The sequence below is a fragment of the Aquila chrysaetos genome, chromosome 22, assembly GCF_900496995.4.
Source record: "Aquila chrysaetos chrysaetos chromosome 22, bAquChr1.4, whole genome shotgun sequence".
Classification (NCBI taxonomy): Eukaryota; Metazoa; Chordata; class Aves; order Accipitriformes; family Accipitridae; genus Aquila; species Aquila chrysaetos.
Window position 1 is genome coordinate 474,118 of NC_044025.1, and position 16,583 is coordinate 490,700.

Here is a 16,583-nt window from a genome sequence, read left to right on the forward strand (position 1 = left end):
GCTCAGCCTGCGCCAGGATGATGGAGTGACTTGGGTGGCCCTGGTTCGGTGTTTTGGCTCTGACAAAAGCTGTACTAGCCACATCTGAGCAGCAGTAACCTTTGTGGAGGAGGCTAGGAAGCCAGGAGCTGGTGGAAACGTGGGGAAATTGGACCTGGACCCTGCTTGGTATACATCTGAGACTGTTTGCCAGGGATAGTATGTTATCTTGATATGTATGAAGCCAGTGTTTGTTTTCCCAACACGTTTGAAAAAGTACCAAACAGGGAGGAGACTAAAATGACCCCAAATGTTCAGAGCACTAGAGAAAGGGGGCACTTTTAAAATCCTCGCATCTATTTGAATCAAGCTCACGACTTTCTGAGCAGCAACTCTGTGATTTGGACAGGGCAGAGATAGGAAATGGGTCGATGTTGAAGCTGAAAATGAACCAAAATGTAAAACTTTATCATTGACATAGTCCAGTATTAGCACTCTGTGTGCTGCTTTGGTCTCTCGAGCTACTTTAGTTTACTGTTGGAGAAGGTTGAAAGGTGATTCATTCATAGTTTACAAGTACCTAAAAAGGAAAGAGGTTTCGGGTTGCTACATGGGATTCAAATTTACCAGAGAAAGGCAGAGAGATCTCTTGGCTGGAAGCCAAAGTTAGAGAAATTCAGGCTAGGAATAAGGGCTGCAGTTTAAACAATATGAATAAAAAACAGTGGAATGTCTTTGGCTGGCATTAAGCAGACTCATCAGCAGTTAATGGCTCTAAATGAGGATTTCTGTGTTTTTCTAAAAGATGCAGGAATTATGAAGACTTTCCAGCCCAGAGCAGCCCTTCCAGGAGACCAAGGCTGGGCTTCCCTTTTGACCGGAGCAGCCTGTGCATGGCTCTGGATGCTGCGTCCCCAGGCTTGGGGCTCTGCCTGCTCTTCCCATGCTGCTGTCTAAGCACAAGCCACACTTGTAGTGTAGCAGTAAGGCGCACAGATGTGCTGGGCGTCGGGGAGCACGGCTGTGTTTCTTTGTGCACAGTGCTTTTCCCAGACGCAGTCCAAAATATTTCTGGATTGGATTCCCCTTTCACTGGCCTGTCTGATTCAACCAGGGAATTACAGTCCATGAAGTGTGGCTTGTGAGCTGAATGCACAGTCCTTTTCCCTCCTGTAGTACAGCAGCCGAAGACATGCAATCTGGGGAGGAAACATGTTCTCCTCCCTTTTTCTGGACAGGACTCTCTGCTGGAGGGGTGGGATGCAGGCAGAGCCCCTGCCCTGTGTGAGCGTCAGCTCCATCTCTGCCGCACTTGGGATATGTCTCTTTGGACCTGCCTGTTTAGGAATGTCATGTAATTTATCACTGGAGGCCAAGAGCACAAGGTGCAAGAGGTGCATGGGTTTGAGTGAGATGTGATTCACGTCGGTAGGGAGGAACCAGGGAATAGACATCTTGGAAGGTTTCTTGCTTGTCTCTTGGCCCTTTCCTTCAGTGATCTCCAGGTTTCTGGGCTTTGCTCTGCTCTTGCCAGCATTTTCTGGGGAGGGGGACAGGGCTGACACATCTTTCTCCCAGGCCATGCTGCCTGCTTCATAATTCTGCAGACCACAGGCCTGGAAATAATATGAAGCAGATGCACCAATGCCAAGGTCAGGACCTTCCCAGTATTTAAGGCATATGTATACTGTTGGCATGGTACAGGGTGACCTCAGTGTACAATAGGAGCCAACCGACACAGACATTCAGACAGAATAAATATTTGACAGACTCTATTTCTCTATTCCCCCAAATGACTCCTATAAAAGCAAGGTCCTGTTTACCTTCCCAGCTGTCCGTGCACAGTGTTCTGAGAAGAGGCAAGCTCTCTTCTCCATTCATTGCCTTCGTGCTCTTCTGGGTGACCCATTTCCAGGCAAGGATCAGGGATACTGACTTCACAAAATCCAGGACACCTTGGATTTTCACAGAACTCCTGAAATTTGGGGAAAGCTGAGATCGTTTTTGTTCAGAAGTCTCCCTGTTTGTGCCAAAGCACAGTGACCTGGGAGGCAGTGCAAGACATCAGTGTGCAGCCTGAAGCAATTGCCTGCAGCTGTCCAAGCCATTTTTTGTGCTGTCCCTGCCCCATTAGCACGTGTGCAGCCCTCCCCTCCTGTTGCCTGTGGCACAGGTTTCTAGGAAGCCTGCAACAGGCTTGGGTGTGCAAAAATAACAGTCAGGAAGAATATTTGGTGGGGTTTATTCTTTTTTCCTTGGTGTACTAAACATGCTTCCTTTGCACTCCTGGATCTTCAGTTTGCTTCTGTGCCTTGGTGCCAGCATAGCTGTGCAGCTCAGAGTCAGCGGAAAGTCTGGCATGCTTGGGACAAGATCTGCTGTGTTACCCACCGACGTGCTGCCAGGCACCTCTCCTCTCACGGTCGCAGACATCTCTGGGTTTGCCTTTCAGGCACTGTGAGCTTTGCCCAGCCAATTTGTGTTATCCTGAACTGTTCAATTTCTGTCCATGTTGTATCTTTTTGATTAAGGACAATTTAGCTTCTCATGCCCTCGCACATAAAACAAAAGAGTAAGAGAGTCCTCAGAGTTTCCTACCACAGGAGTATATGCCTGATGATTGTTGTGCTTTAAGATCACTTTCAGTGAAAACAGTCTTTAAATAAAACCAACCTGTGGTAACTTAGCTTGGCATAAGGAATGAGTGGAGACTTACAAAGGTCTATAAAATAGTGATTGCTCTAATGAAACCCATCCAGTTCTTCCTCCTTTGATTACTCTTCCATATCGCAAGATCAGAATGCACTAGGCAATTAAAAGATGGCTTCTGCCTATTAGACAGAGGAAATACTTTATCTGTAACACATCTTAGACAAGTGGAAACCATCGTTACCAATATTCTTAAGGCAAAACTGGCAACTTGCTATTTTCTTTTTTAAGGTTAACACTGAGAATGAAAAAAGGGAGCTAGAAGAGTGCAGAGCTGTCAGTTGAAAGAAAAATTGCAAGTCTGCTAATCCTTTCATGTCAAGTGTAATATAAAGCCTGGCAGAGATTGATAAGAAGTGTCTCCCTCTCTGCCTGATGTTCCAGGTGCATGGTAAAATCACCTCTCTGAAACACTCAGGAAAGCTCACATGCAGAGCCAGGCTTCAGACTAGAAAGGCTGCTGACCATTTTAAATAGCTTTATTCTTTCACTTTTCTAACTGCAACCTGAAGAATAGCGGTCCCTTCCCTTCTCATCCTTTATATGCACAGGTTTTCATTGCAGCCCCTCTCAGTGGCTGTTGCTCTGCTGCTGACGCCGTCATGCTGAATGACCGTCTGTCTTAGCAGCAGGCACGGAGCATCTGTGGCACACACTGCTGGGGGACCGGGACTGCTCTCCGTGACCTGCCTCTGCTCCTTCTGCAGTGAAACGCTCTGGCTGCGGGTGGTGGGGCTGTGGGATTGGCAGCATGCCCGTCGGCAGCAGCAGAGGTCATGTAGGTGTTGGTAATCGTCGGCAGCGAAGGCGGGATGCAGGGAAGAAGTCTCGGAAGAGCGTGAGCTCCTGCACCCCTGGCCCCGGCCTGGTGGGAGAGCCGGGAGAGCAGAGCAAACCGCTGCTCTAGCAGGAGACACGCGGGTCCTGCCTCTGTGAGTAAGGGCGGCCGTGGAGCGCTCGAGTCTGGCCACATGGAGCAGAGAAAAGAGTGAGCCAGACCCCGGGGATGCCTCTGTTCCCCATGTGGATGTTTCTGACCCCACGATCCTTCCCTGCGTGTGTGCTGGTAAAACCTGGGGAGCCGAGCTGGCGTGCAGCCCCTCCCCAGCCATCACGGGGCAGCAGGGGCAAGCGCTTTTCCCAGGGAAGGGGGCTCGGTGGGCTCACATTGCTTGTGCGCAGCCTCTGAAGGAGGCAAGTTTCACATTGTCTGGTTTCTCTTTTTGTAGCTGTCCCTCCCAAACTGAAGAAACTGAAAAGCCCAAACGTTCATGTTGGCGAAAAGATTTCACTGAAATGTGAGGCGACCGCTGGAAACCCTCAGCCATCCTACAAGTGGTTTAAAGATGGCAAAGAGCTGAAGAAGAGCAAAGATATCCGGATCAAGTATGGGAATGGGAAGTAAGTATGCTATGTGGCTGCTCTGCCTCTGCTCACTAATAACACTGAGTGTCGGGGTCCGGGGGACTGTCTGGCTAGAAGTGGTGCTGTGCTCTCCAAGTCACTGCTGAGCGATACTGAGATGCTTCCTCGGAGTCACAGGACCATGCACAGCCCATTTACCATGCATGGGAGAGTGAGCACGATTCCCAGTTTCCTCAGAGAGTAGTGGAGAGAGAGGAGCAAGGCATGCACAGGATAGGTGCTGGATTTGTAGATGGGGCTCTCCTTGGGTAACTGTGTCATTGGATATCTGGGAGGGGTGTGCAGTGACCTGCGGAGATAACTCTTTCCCTGCTAGCTGTAGACTGGTTGTAGGCAGCTCAGGTTACCTGTGGTGAATCCTGCTTTGTGATTAGGGGTTTTTAATGCAGAAGCTATCCAAACTCAACAGTTGCCCCACCAGCCAACAGCGGGCCTGCATAAATATGGGAAGAATCACTCTGTTCTCTCCTGAATTTAGGTGGACTCGAAAGAATCTAAGGCAACTGCAAGAATACAAGAGCACATCACGATACTCTCTGATTAGGGCCCCTAGTCACCCGCCAAGGCCTTGTCTCATACAAGAACTTCCATCGCTGCACCCAGGGCAAGCTCTATCGTGGCTGCCCCAAACTCCCCACGCAGCGAAGCTCTCAGGCAGCTGCCGTCAGTGAGTGTCATCCTAGGTAATGCCTCATTCAGGCAGTGCAAAAACACCAGGAGAAATAGGCCCCAGTGACTAAACTAAGGGGTTCTCACTGGGAAATTATTTAAATGGTTCCATGTTGATATTTTTCAAGGCCAAGTGTTTACATAGGATGTATCTTAGAATTATTCCATAATCGTGACTATACTTACATGCATATATCCTGACCTAGCCAGCAACCTAACCAGTCAGCTTGCAACTGCTCAACCCATTGGAAAACTTGAAACTGATTCTTTGCTAACATAGGTTATGTCTGAGTGTGTGAAAAATAGCTCAGCTCTTCTCATTATGGATAGAAGCCACTAAAAAATCAATTAGAAAAATCGGTTAGTGCTTGAATGGGCCATTGTCAATTGCTCTAATTTAATTTCAGTCCTGTTGGTTTTGATTTCAAAGTCACACCCAAAATGGTTGACCTCCTTTGTAATAACTGTAGGATTCGTGGCTGGTTTAGGATGAGGCAGAGAGGTGGTCAGTGGAAGGCTTAGGCTAGAAACACCAGCGTATCCAGGATAACTGGCTCATATCTAGTGGATGCCGTCTGCTCAGGAAGGGCTGTCTGGGCTTGCAGGCAGCAGAGGTAGGGCAGAACTGTGCCTGCCTCTTTGCTCTGTCGCCCTCAGTATTTCTGTGGCCGTTGTCCACCTCATGGCCTCAGTGTGTACCGATGGGTACTGGAGCTGGGATGCCCTGGAGGAATGTCTGCACCACCCACTGCAGCCCAGCGTGGGAAGCCTGCCGGTCCAACCCGTGTGGACGCTGCATCCCTGCGGGCAGGCAGCCTGTAGGACCTTGAGCTCGCTGGCACTGGGATCTTGCAGGGATGTTGGGGAGCTATTTCTGTCAGAGCTAGAGAGAAATCAGCCCCAGACCAAACACCCAGCAAAATTCTCTGGGGAGCGATCCTGGCGGTGGCGAGAGGCGCCTCTTGCAGCGTTTCCCTGCTGTGCTCCCAGAGATCATAGTCCTTCCTTGCCTCCTGGCACCCCGCGGCCAGCACGAAGCTGTGACAGGATGGTATCCCACCCACAGTGGTGCAGGGCAGGCACGCACTCCCTGGGTCAGGGACATAAACATATGGAAGAAGGTTGATCCTCTTTCCTCAGGACACTGCTGTCAAGTCATAATTTTGCATTTACCAGTTTCCATGGCAACACGTTGGCTCACAGCCTGCCAGTGACAGGCCAAAGACATGTGCGTGCTAGAAGTTCTTCCTGCTGGCAGAATAAGCCCAAGGATAAACATTTTAAAGAAAGCTGAGCACCTGCCTCCTCCGGTGTCTGAGGCTCCCTCAGCAGCAAAGGTGTGAGCCCAAAGCATCCCCCACTGATCTGCCCCCAGAATTGCTTCCCATCCCTGCTCCTGCTCCCTGCTGCCTTTAAAACATGCCATTAAGTGGAGAGGTTGCCTGTCTGGGGCTGGGGCCTGGTTATGGAGACTCGACTCAAGCAGCTATCGAGCTGGGACAGCTCTGAGATGATAACCCCTTGTTGACCATTTGCCCCTTGTTGAACAGTCAGCAGTGCAGGAACACTTCTCCAAGCAGACCTGGATGGGCCTGTGCACACCTGGTCTGCCATCCTCAGCCTTCAGGCTCTCCTCTCCGCTGGGCTTGCTAGATCTCAGTGCTTGAAAACACCTCGAGGGCAGAGTGCTCACTGGCATTGGACCTGCCTCCTTCTGGTCTTGACTGCATGCAATAAACATTAAAAATTGCTCTGTGCATGCAGGCTGAGGATCGAGGGAGCCCTCATGACTTTGCATATCTCCATTAAGTAGCTAGGGGGACTGAGTTTAGTAGAGGGACCCGGACACGGGATATGGGTGTACATCATTACTTCCAGCACGATAGGAGAGGACTCTAGGCAAGGATAAGCATCCTAAACTGTAAAGCTCAGAAAGGAAGTCTTACTCTATGGTGATAAACTAAAAAATAGTGGGGTTTATACATCTGGCTCCACTTAGAGATAACACTGGTCTCCAGCTAATCCTCTGCTCTTCCTTTCAGTTCGGAGTGGAGTGGGGTTTCCAGAGGTCTAGAAATAGAGCACTGGGGAGGGACTTTCACAGAGAAAGTACACGGGGCAAAAAGCGACACAGCCTATGCAGCACCTGGCCAGGTGCACAGGATCATTTCTTTAAAAGTTTGATCCAAAGACCTAATACAGTTGTCTGCTGGAGCCAGGCAAAACGAGCCCTGCCAGGATGTGGAGGTGTTGTCCATAGTGTTTCACTTGGCCCTGCAAGTCCCCGGCAGAGCTGGGCAAAGCTCTGCGTTGGACTCTTTCTTTGTCTGCAACTCTGCGGTCCTTAAACAACATGCACAGGATTAGGATGGGAGACAAGAAGAACATGGTTGCCCTCTGTGACTCATTTCTCTACTCTTCTGTGCCTGGCTTTCCTCCTTATGTGTTTAAAGAGCCTTGAGATCTCTAACTAGAAAGCGTGACTGAAGCCCTTTTTTTTTTGTGATCAAGTTTTCATCTGATCCCACTGGCCCTCCTAGAGTAGGAGATTTCTTTGGAAATAAGGGAAGCATATATTGTAAGGAGGAGAGGAGCAGTTAACTGCATGTCAGCTCTTCAGCTTTTCCATCAATCATCTTCCCTCTTGTTTTTTAAACTTACCAGCAAAACTTCTGGTACCATCAGGCAAAGGAGTAATTTATTTTTCAATGGATATTTGCTGGAGGGAGGGGAACAATTCTGATTCCACCTTTCTGAACTGCATGTTCCATCTGTAATTAGTAACAGGCTGGGGCAAGCCTGGCTTGCATGAAGAGGAAACTTCTCTTTAAGGTAGAAGAAATTATTGGCTGGAATTTTATCTCCAGCTCAATTTAAATAAAACACAGTTGATGGGGAACCTAGAGAAATTACCCAGAAAGAATTGCATGCAGTAGTGAAGTACAGCATAGTGAGTGGCTCTCCCTCTGAGCTGCCAAAGCGATACCGTTTTCTCCTGAGCGTGTCTGAGATCTGATTGAGGCTGCTGGCTCCCAAGAAGTTAAGGTTGGGTTTTGACTCTCTGACTGTCCTGGCAAATGGTCAAATGCCAGTTGTGGAGAAAGCCAAGGGAGTTTCTGTTTGTGGAGGTGTAGAGAACCTACCCCACTTCAGGCTGTGCTCAGGGCTCAGCCCTGAGACATGTAGATCTTCAGCTGGAGTCAGAGGGGGTCCAGGAGCCTGGTAGTCTCCTAGCTGTGGCTGTCCTCACAGCCTCTTCTCTTTGTGTGCTCTTTTACCAAGGGAGATTGCTGGGGTGATGAAGTAGGCGTATCATTAGATTGGAGAGGGTTGGTGGTTCAGTTTGGGACAGGCTGACCATATGACATCCCTTGGGAGTAGTGTCCTACTTTCAGTATCACCAGGAATCCCTATTGTTAGCCTGTAAGTGGAGCCAAGGGATACCCTCCTCTCCTGTTTCTGTACAGTAGTCCCTCAGGCGATGCTAGTTGGGGCAGATTCATTGCTGGGGTCTTCCTTGTAGAGCTCCCTGCTGTAGATTATTCCCCACCCACAATGAATGGGGCTGTGGTCTTCCCTGTCCAGCTCACTGCTCTGGAATGAAGGCAAAAAAAAATAATAATGCCAAAGCAGCAGGGGAAAGAGAGTGCCAATAAAGATAAATGATTTCCTAATTAAGCCTGGAGACAAGGAGGGGCAAAGAGAACTGTTGAAGCCTTGTGGGAGCCAGAGTGAACCCAAGCAGGCTATACCACCACTCTGGCAGGGGTCTTCAGGCTGACATTTTTAAACAAAGGAAAAAGCTCATTTGACAATGGATCTTGCAAGAGCAATTCCAGATGCCTTGAAGCTAAGACTCTTCTCAAGCACCGGTGTTGTTATAATCACCAGGGGAGCTTCTGCCTTGCTAACTCTCACGATGTCATTATAAGTCTCCGATATTTGGGATTTGGTTTTAGCTGCTGAAGGCACTTTATTGGGGGGGGGGGGGGGGGGGGGCTGTGAAGGAGAGCATCTCCTTTGTTTGTCTGTTTGTTGTTTTAAAGGAGATGATGGACATCATCTTGGCCAATGCACCTGGGACTGAACCAGGGAATTTGAGAACTGAAAGGAGAAGCAGTTGGGTCTTGAGCTAGAACAATCCACAAACTTAGCAAGTTGGGGCTCCTAAGAGATTCAGGGAATGGGCATTTAATCAAACTTGACTGAGTTATAGTGGCTAACAAGTTACGGTCAGATGCTGGGATGCTTCAACTGGTGTGTGCAGACTTAGAGGTGGAAGGAGCTTTATGTACCTGAAATTTCATGTGGTTTTCTAGTGATGTTGGCCGCTTAAAAAAAAAAAAACAAAACAACTCTCCGTACAGACCTTAGCCCACTGTGGCTGCAAAATGTCACAGATTAGGTTGAAGCACTCATTGAGACATGAGCTGAAATACCATTCATCCAGTTTAAGTTAAAATACTTTGCCTTGAGGGAGGAGGGCTGGGGTGAGGGCTGAGGTTGCAGGCACTTCATCTGGGACAGCACATTATATACCTACAGGCATGAATTTGCCAGGTCCCCCTTATACTTCATGGAACAGGCACTGGTGAGGATCTGTGACGCGTACCAGTTGCAAGAAAATGACTTAAGAAGAAAAGAATGACATGCATCCCAAAGGCTCCAAACTCAGAAAGGAGCCCCAAAACTGTAACTGAATCTCTTGCACAACCCTGTGTACCACCATGGTGGTGTGTTTCGAAGAGGTTTTGGAGGGGTAGTTCTCTGTCCATCTGAAGGCGCCATCCCTTTCTCATGACCTTTCTTCCCACAAATGCTTTTTCCTGATCTGAGTATTTGCAGCCTGGCTCTGCTCATCTCCATTCCTGTGCTCTGCACAGGGCTCCCCCCAAGACAGCTGCTTTTAGTATGGCACCTCCCTCTCCTTCTCCCCTGTTTCTTTAAAATTAATTGGCTTTGCTTTAAAGGCCCTCTCAGGCCTTCCTCCCCTGCTTCTGGCAATCCCTGAAGTTTTGGTCCTGCCTCTGATTTGCCCAGTATATCAGCCTCCATCTACCATGTGATGTGATACACTTCCAAACTAGGACCTCTGTGCCTTCTCCTCAGCAACATTGACCCTCTCTTCCCCTCCCTGCTACAGAATGAGCTTGTGGTTTGGTTACTGAGACAGTGAGACCTCTGCACAGTGTCCTGGCTGCACACCTACCAGGGGTGCCTTGTCTGTACTGAGGTCATACACTCTTTAGGACAGGGAGGTATCTGTTCCACAGTTGGTGCTGGGAGGTCCCAGGCAGTTGGGAGGCTGCCAGTGTGCTCCTGTGAGCTACCACAGTAAGCAGGGAAAGAACCGGCTCTGAGCTGGCCTCAGAGTACTGCTCCAGGATCTACATTTTCTCAAAGAAATTCAAACCCTGGCATTGCGGTTGGAAGAAACATTCGTGGGATGGATCAATTGCCTTGGATTCCAGGACAAGTAATACAAGGGACCCTGCACTGACATCAGGTCTGTGCATCATCCTTAACCCAAACTCAGCTTTTATGTATTTATTGATTTCACACCCTGGCAACTGCCACAGACTTGCCTGGCACGAAGAGCAGCAGCACACAAGGGTTTGCCTCTCAACAGAGCAGCCACAAAGTCCACTCCAGGGACTGGTATGTGGTTGCATTACGTTGCCTCTGTTGCCCTACACCTCTTCCCATTGCGGGAACATCCGTGGCAATTCAGTGGTCCGGCCCCAGGCTGAATTTGAGGATAGAGGGGGGTTGCACAAGCGACCCTGCTCTTTGGAGCATCCTTATTGATCTTTTCCCCTTTTGTTGACACTGTGTGACCCAGAAGGCACTCCAGCTCTCACTCAGAGACCAGTGTCAGTGTCAGCTCTGCAGAGCGAGGACTGGTCGAATCTTCCTTTTAAAATCAGCCTGTCCCAAGCCTGGGCACAGAAAGACAACAGCACTGCTGAGCAGAGAAGGGGCAAATCTGCTTTTCAGGTTAGAACAGCACTTTAATGTTGGGGGACAGGGGTAGGACAGAGCAGGCAGAGGGGGACAGGGGATGGTTAGTCCTGCCCTGGGCACCTGCAAAGACATTAGCTGTCTTCCACACCTGCTTCTCCCACAGTCCCAGCAGGTCAAACACTGAGTGGGGCAGATGATGGGGTGAGAGGAGGAGGAAGGAGGACTTTGCCCACTGCAAAAGGAATGATGGCCAAGCTGAAAACTCCGAACCTTCCTGTCCTTACCCCTCTTATTTGATTGCTTTGCTTGAGGGCATTTTTTTTTCCCATTTCCATTTGCTGTTTCTGTAGCTAATCCTGAGCTAGCCAGATCATGCCCTAGAGTGCATAGCAGCCAACATAGGGCCACTTGTTTTTCTCAAGCACTGCAAGGCACAGCCGGCTTGCCCAGCTCTGCTGTGCTGCTTTGTAACTGAAGGGTAAGGAAAAGATTGGGGTGGTTTCCATCTGGCTGTGCAGGGGAGAGGATGCTCCTGGCTGCCACGTCTGCCCTGCTGGACAGAGGTGCTTTGCCACGGCCATCCCCACTCTGCTTTGCATTGCAGTGATCTCTTCTACCTGATTTTATCCCACTGTGTGCTGGACAAGATGAATGTGTTCCCTGAGGCCAGGGCACTGCAAGCCCCTGCTCCAGCCAGTGGGGCTGCCTGATGTTTGATGGTTGCTGGACAACACTTCTTGACTGTACGCTGAAGAATTGAATATTCTGAATCTTCTTGCCAATCATTAACCTGCTCTCTCAGGGCAAATGCACCACTGTGCAGAGTGCCAGGACAGCACACAGGCACCAATTAAATCTTTGGCAGGAGTGTAAGCAGTACACGTTACAGCGATTGCTGGCCTTTCTGCTCTCTGCAATATTGGTGTGCTCCCTGCCAGTGGCTGTCTGTGCAAACAGAGAGGAATGGAGTTAATAGGTAACCACAGCAGTGTATTCAGTGTGTCCTTTGCAAGGGTCATGTTTGGGAATTTCCTTTTCCTAGCATCTCAGGTGAGTTTACTATGTGCAGTGTTCTTCATTGACAATTTAGGGGCCACATATGGCGGTGTAGTCTTCAAATTCTCTTAATCAGCTGATTCCTTGACTTCTTTATTACTTATGTGTTAGCTACCCTATTTTTAGAAGACTAATAAAATACTACAGCGGTAGTAATCTTAGAACTATTTTTGTCCTGAATGATACTGAAGCAGCTGAACTCACACAGGGAACACTGAGTCCTCAGTGAAACGTAGGTGTCTCAGACACAGCTCGTGGCAGCTGCTCTCCTGCTCACACGCTCTGAGATGAATGGCTTTGTGAGGAGATGACCTGGGAAGACGGTCCCATTTCCACTTGGCAGTAGGTAAGAGGAGAAAAATGATTCAAGCTTGACCGAAGTGCTGGTGGGAACATGACTCCTGTCATGAAAAGTTCCTCCTTGGCTGAGATGAAGTGCTTGTTTCTTTTCCTCTGACTATACTGGAGGCCTCAGGGCCCAAGCTCACATTTAGATGTCTAACCCTGAGATGTCTAAATTACAGCAGATGAGGTTACCCTTCCCGGCCAGAATTTGCCAGGATCTTTGTGTAGGTCCCGGCCAAGGGCTGATTTCCCCTGTTTCCCATTGTAGTCCGGAGATTGGCACTGCAGAGGGTGATTTACTCATCGCTCCAAACTTCCCTCTGGGGGACTCTTTTCTCTTGGCCAGAAAGGTATTTTGGGGGATCTTCTTCTGGCCAGGCTGAAGGTCTCCTTGTGAATCCTATCCCCCAGAGCTTGCAGACAACATATTCCCCATGGCTTATTCCTCCTCTGGCACTACAGGAGATAATTAGTGTGTGGCTAAGTCATATGTGCTGAGGGTCAGAAAAGACAATGAGGCAGATTTTCCCCTGGAGTAAAGAAATGTCAACAGAGTTGCACTGCAGTGAAATGATGGGATCTGTCAGTGACCCTGGCCCTTTCACTGAACAAACAGCCTGGGGCAGCGCCTTCCTCCAGAAGAATGGCATCGTCTGGCAGCCAGGCACCCTTGTGAACTAACGTGGTAGGGCTTTCCCAGGGGCTGGTGTCCCCAAGAGACACGCTGCCCAGAAGGGCAGCAGGGGACTTGATACAAAACTCCTGCGCACGACGTAATTCCTCGTATGCTACTATTTGGTATTTCTGTAAAAACATGCCTCGGCCCTCAAGTGAACAAAGTACCTGCCCTCGGGGGCAGCAGGAAGAAGAACACAAACTTGAAAAACCAATTCCCTAGGCAGTTTCAAGATATTTCAGTAGCACTTGGAGATAGCAAAATAGAACAGAGACGAGCTGGTCATCTTTGTCTTTGCCAGAGACAGATCAAGCAAGGTCTAGTCTCTTTTACATCCTTCAGTTCAGTTCTTCTAGTGCACAGGCATTATCCATGTGAATTAAAAGGCACATGACTAATGCTGTGAAACGAGGTATCTCTCTGGCTATTTCAGTGCTTACTGGAATAGGGAAATTCTCTGTACTGTGGCTATGCTCCACATTAAAACTGATCCTCATCTGTACCCTTCATCTCTCTCCCCCAAGTCTGTTACCTGACATTATACAGCACAGTGTGGACACCAAGAATAGCTATACCATTGGTCTGGGGTATGAAAGCAGGAAAAAGCTCTTGATTTTTCAAGGGGATCTTACAATCCAGGAGAATTTCAACAAACTGTGATGGAAGATAAAAATAAGCTCTTCTGACAGTACAACAGTCTTGTGCATTAAAACAAAATAATCCTCTTTGGTTTCACCTTGATGCCCATATGCTATAAATACCAACATTGCTTTCTATTCTGCTCACAGTCCTCTCCAGTTCCAGGTAAAAGACCAAATGTCTCTCATCCTGTTCTTGGAGATGAATCTGTCAAGTGTGCCACCATTTCATTAGCCTTTTGTGTCACTAATAACTTACTAATTTGTATCTTTGGGACTTAAACCCCTTTATCTGTAAAAGATCACGTACATAGGTGATATTCTAATGCTGTAGTGGATTTTTCCAGCTACTACACACAGTGAAATGTGCTGTGCATATGAGATTGCAATGCAGCCAATTATCATTAGAATATCTGTCCTCCGGCAGCTGAAGGCAGCGTGTTCGTTAATGCTTTCAGCTCTGCATTGGCAGATAGCCTCAGCATGCTGGTGTGCGAGGGTGGTGTTTTCTACACGACTTTGAGTTAGAGCCTCGCTCTTCCAAGCTGCTTTCAACACGTGCTGCCTGCCTTTTTGCTTTGCGTTGCAGCAATAGCTACAAGCCTGCCACAGGGGTGGTTTATAAAACAAATGGTGTATTCTGTCAATGAGGGTTGAGACTGCTGAGAGAAAGTAATGGCTGTGCTGTGCTGGGGGCAGTCTTGTTGGAATTGCATGCAGTAATACCAGGAGCCCACCTCGCTCCTTTGCTGAGTGTTCCTACACCTGCCTCTGTGGAGGCAGTGGGGAATGTGGTCCTGGAGTGGGCACTACAGCCCAACAGAGCCAACCCCCTTTATCAGGTGCCCATCGTACCTCCCCAGCAAGATGCAGAACCCAACTGCCACCGGGCAGCAACAGGCTCTGGAGGCCCTTAAATGCTTTGCTGTCTCTTGGATGCTGCTTGACTCCTAAGGCATCACAGCAGCGAGGACCATGATGCCCAGGACTGTCACAGGTTGCTCTAAGAGACCTGAGAAAACTAGAAGTGCACAGCACTGGGAGTCAAGGCAGCTTTGCACCACTGAATCAGCCTGCTTTTTTAGGCACCCATGTTGGAACACGTTGGCCAAAATAACTGTCTTCACACAGTGGATTAGGGGAGACCTAGGATTAAAGGGATTCAAGAGATCTTTGCATACTGTCAACATTCATTTAAAAATTGCTCCACATGGGGCCTAAACTCGTGCAATTGAACACTCGACCGCATCCTGTAAAACAGGGCAGCGCCTGTATCCTGGGAGCTGTACCAAGTTGTCTCCAAGTGCTTTTAATTTACTAATATAACTAGTGAGATGTTCATGCTGTGTCCTTGCGCCGTGCCTCCCAGTAGAACAGCATGTCAGGGTGTTAAAAAGATGCCAGTGTGCTTCTGTGGAGGACTTCCTATGGACAATGATTTGCACAGCCCAAAGAAAAGTCCTTCTCAAATGACACATGTAACATTGCAAATATGTCCAAAGCTAATGATTATTTTCCACATAAAAGGAATTTTATTTGCCTTCAGCAACATGGGCCACTGGGACCTCTTTCTAAAGCTGGCAGTGTTTCCAAGTCTCTAAATAAAGCGACTGTATGACACAGACCTGAGATAAAAGCTTGGGGTAGAAAGCAGAGAGATGTTCTCACAAGAAGAGTACACAGGATGGTTTTTGATAAAATGGCTAAAATGGAAGGAAATGTAGTGAAACAGAGGGCCTAATGTGGGAGTCCCACTGTGGTCACAAGTGGTATTCAGTGTGTGTTGAAGGCTCCTATAGATCTCTGTTAAACCAGGCAACAAAAGGTTTTGCCTGTTAGTCAGAGAGACACCCCAGAGAATGAGACATCAGTCATAGCCGGTGGGAAAGGTGATGCTCGTCTTCCCCGTAGTGCCGCAGAGCTCTGCTGCAGAGCGGCTCCCTCCCCCATGAAGCACGCAGCACAGGTTGTTTGGTGACACCAGCAATCATCACGTACATCATCTTCTGCTCTTTCTAGGCACTTCTGGCTGATGAGATGATTGTGTGCATTTCAGCCCCACATGTTTGTAGTACACTGGAGTGTTTGTATTCGGGGGAGGCAAAGTGCTTGCCCTATTTGTTGGCCTGGATAAAGCTACAAGCTAGCGGTGTAGGTCAAACCACAGGGTTTTGATTTGCAGGCTGGGAAGGGATGAGTCCCCCCGACCCCGTGGGTGTTGCGTTTGAGTGTGTGGCACTGCTGAACGCAGCTGGTGAAGGACCAGACTGCTCAGCCTCCTTGTTGAGGAAAGTGCAGAACATGCATCTCATCTCCACATCTCTGTCTCACAGGCAGATCCCGCTGTCCATCAGTAAAGTGGCTTTTCTCCAGTGCAGAAAGTCTGTGTGCTGGGATGGTGGGGCTCTTGGGCTCAACCCCTCGCAAGACTTTCTGTGCAAATGAGAGCAGGTGTCAGACCAAACCATGGCAACATGCTAAGAGCAGTGGGTTCAGAGGGAGATGTTCATTTAGAAAATCATGGTGGTTGTGATTCCTGGGAAGGGTCTTGTCCGAATGCTGACCAGGCTAGAGTGCCTGTTCAGCTTGTGACGTCAGACAGCCCATCCTCTCAAGAAGGGGTGACGTACCAGGGCCAGGAATGGTTATCAGTTCACGAGGATGGCTAGCAATCGAGTAAGAAATGTCTGCTGTACTTTTCAACAGAAAGATTTCCAGACTGCAGTTCAACAAGGTGAAGCTGGAAGATGCTGGGGAGTACAGCTGCGAAGCGGAGAACGTTTTAGGGAAAGACACCGCAAAAGGCAGCCTGAATGTGAAAAGTGGTAAGTGAAGAAGCCAGCAAATGTCTCGAGCTGTCTGCCATTCAAGCAGAAAGCGGGAGGTTCTGCACGTGGTCTGTCTTGTATTTTGTTTCATGCTTTCAGGATATCAAGTAAAACAGTCTTGGGAGATAAGAAAAATGCAGCTTAGCATAAATGTTTATCTTTGTTATCTGTCACTGGCAATGTGGTTAATTTACATTTTAAATAAACTTACAGTCTATGTATTTTTTTAAAAGGGGAAAGGAGGAAAGAAAGCTGGTGGGCTTGATGTTTTCTTTTTTAAAAGAATTTCTGAGA

At 48.6% G+C, this 16,583-nt stretch overlaps 1 protein-coding gene across 5 annotated transcripts in view; it reads left to right on the forward strand.

The window, feature by feature from the left end:
- The window catches only part of NRG2 (neuregulin 2), a 174,006-nt gene that overhangs the window by 105,506 nt on the left and 51,917 nt on the right, over window positions 1-16,583 (forward strand). For all 5 annotated transcript variants that reach the window (XM_029997814.2, XM_029997811.2, XM_029997810.2 and 2 more), the window contains exons 2-3: window positions 3,918-4,089; window positions 16,168-16,286. In XM_029997814.2, the coding sequence (XP_029853674.1) occupies window positions 3,918-4,089; window positions 16,168-16,286 (291 nt within the window). The remainder of the gene's footprint in view (window positions 1-3,917; window positions 4,090-16,167; window positions 16,287-16,583) is intronic.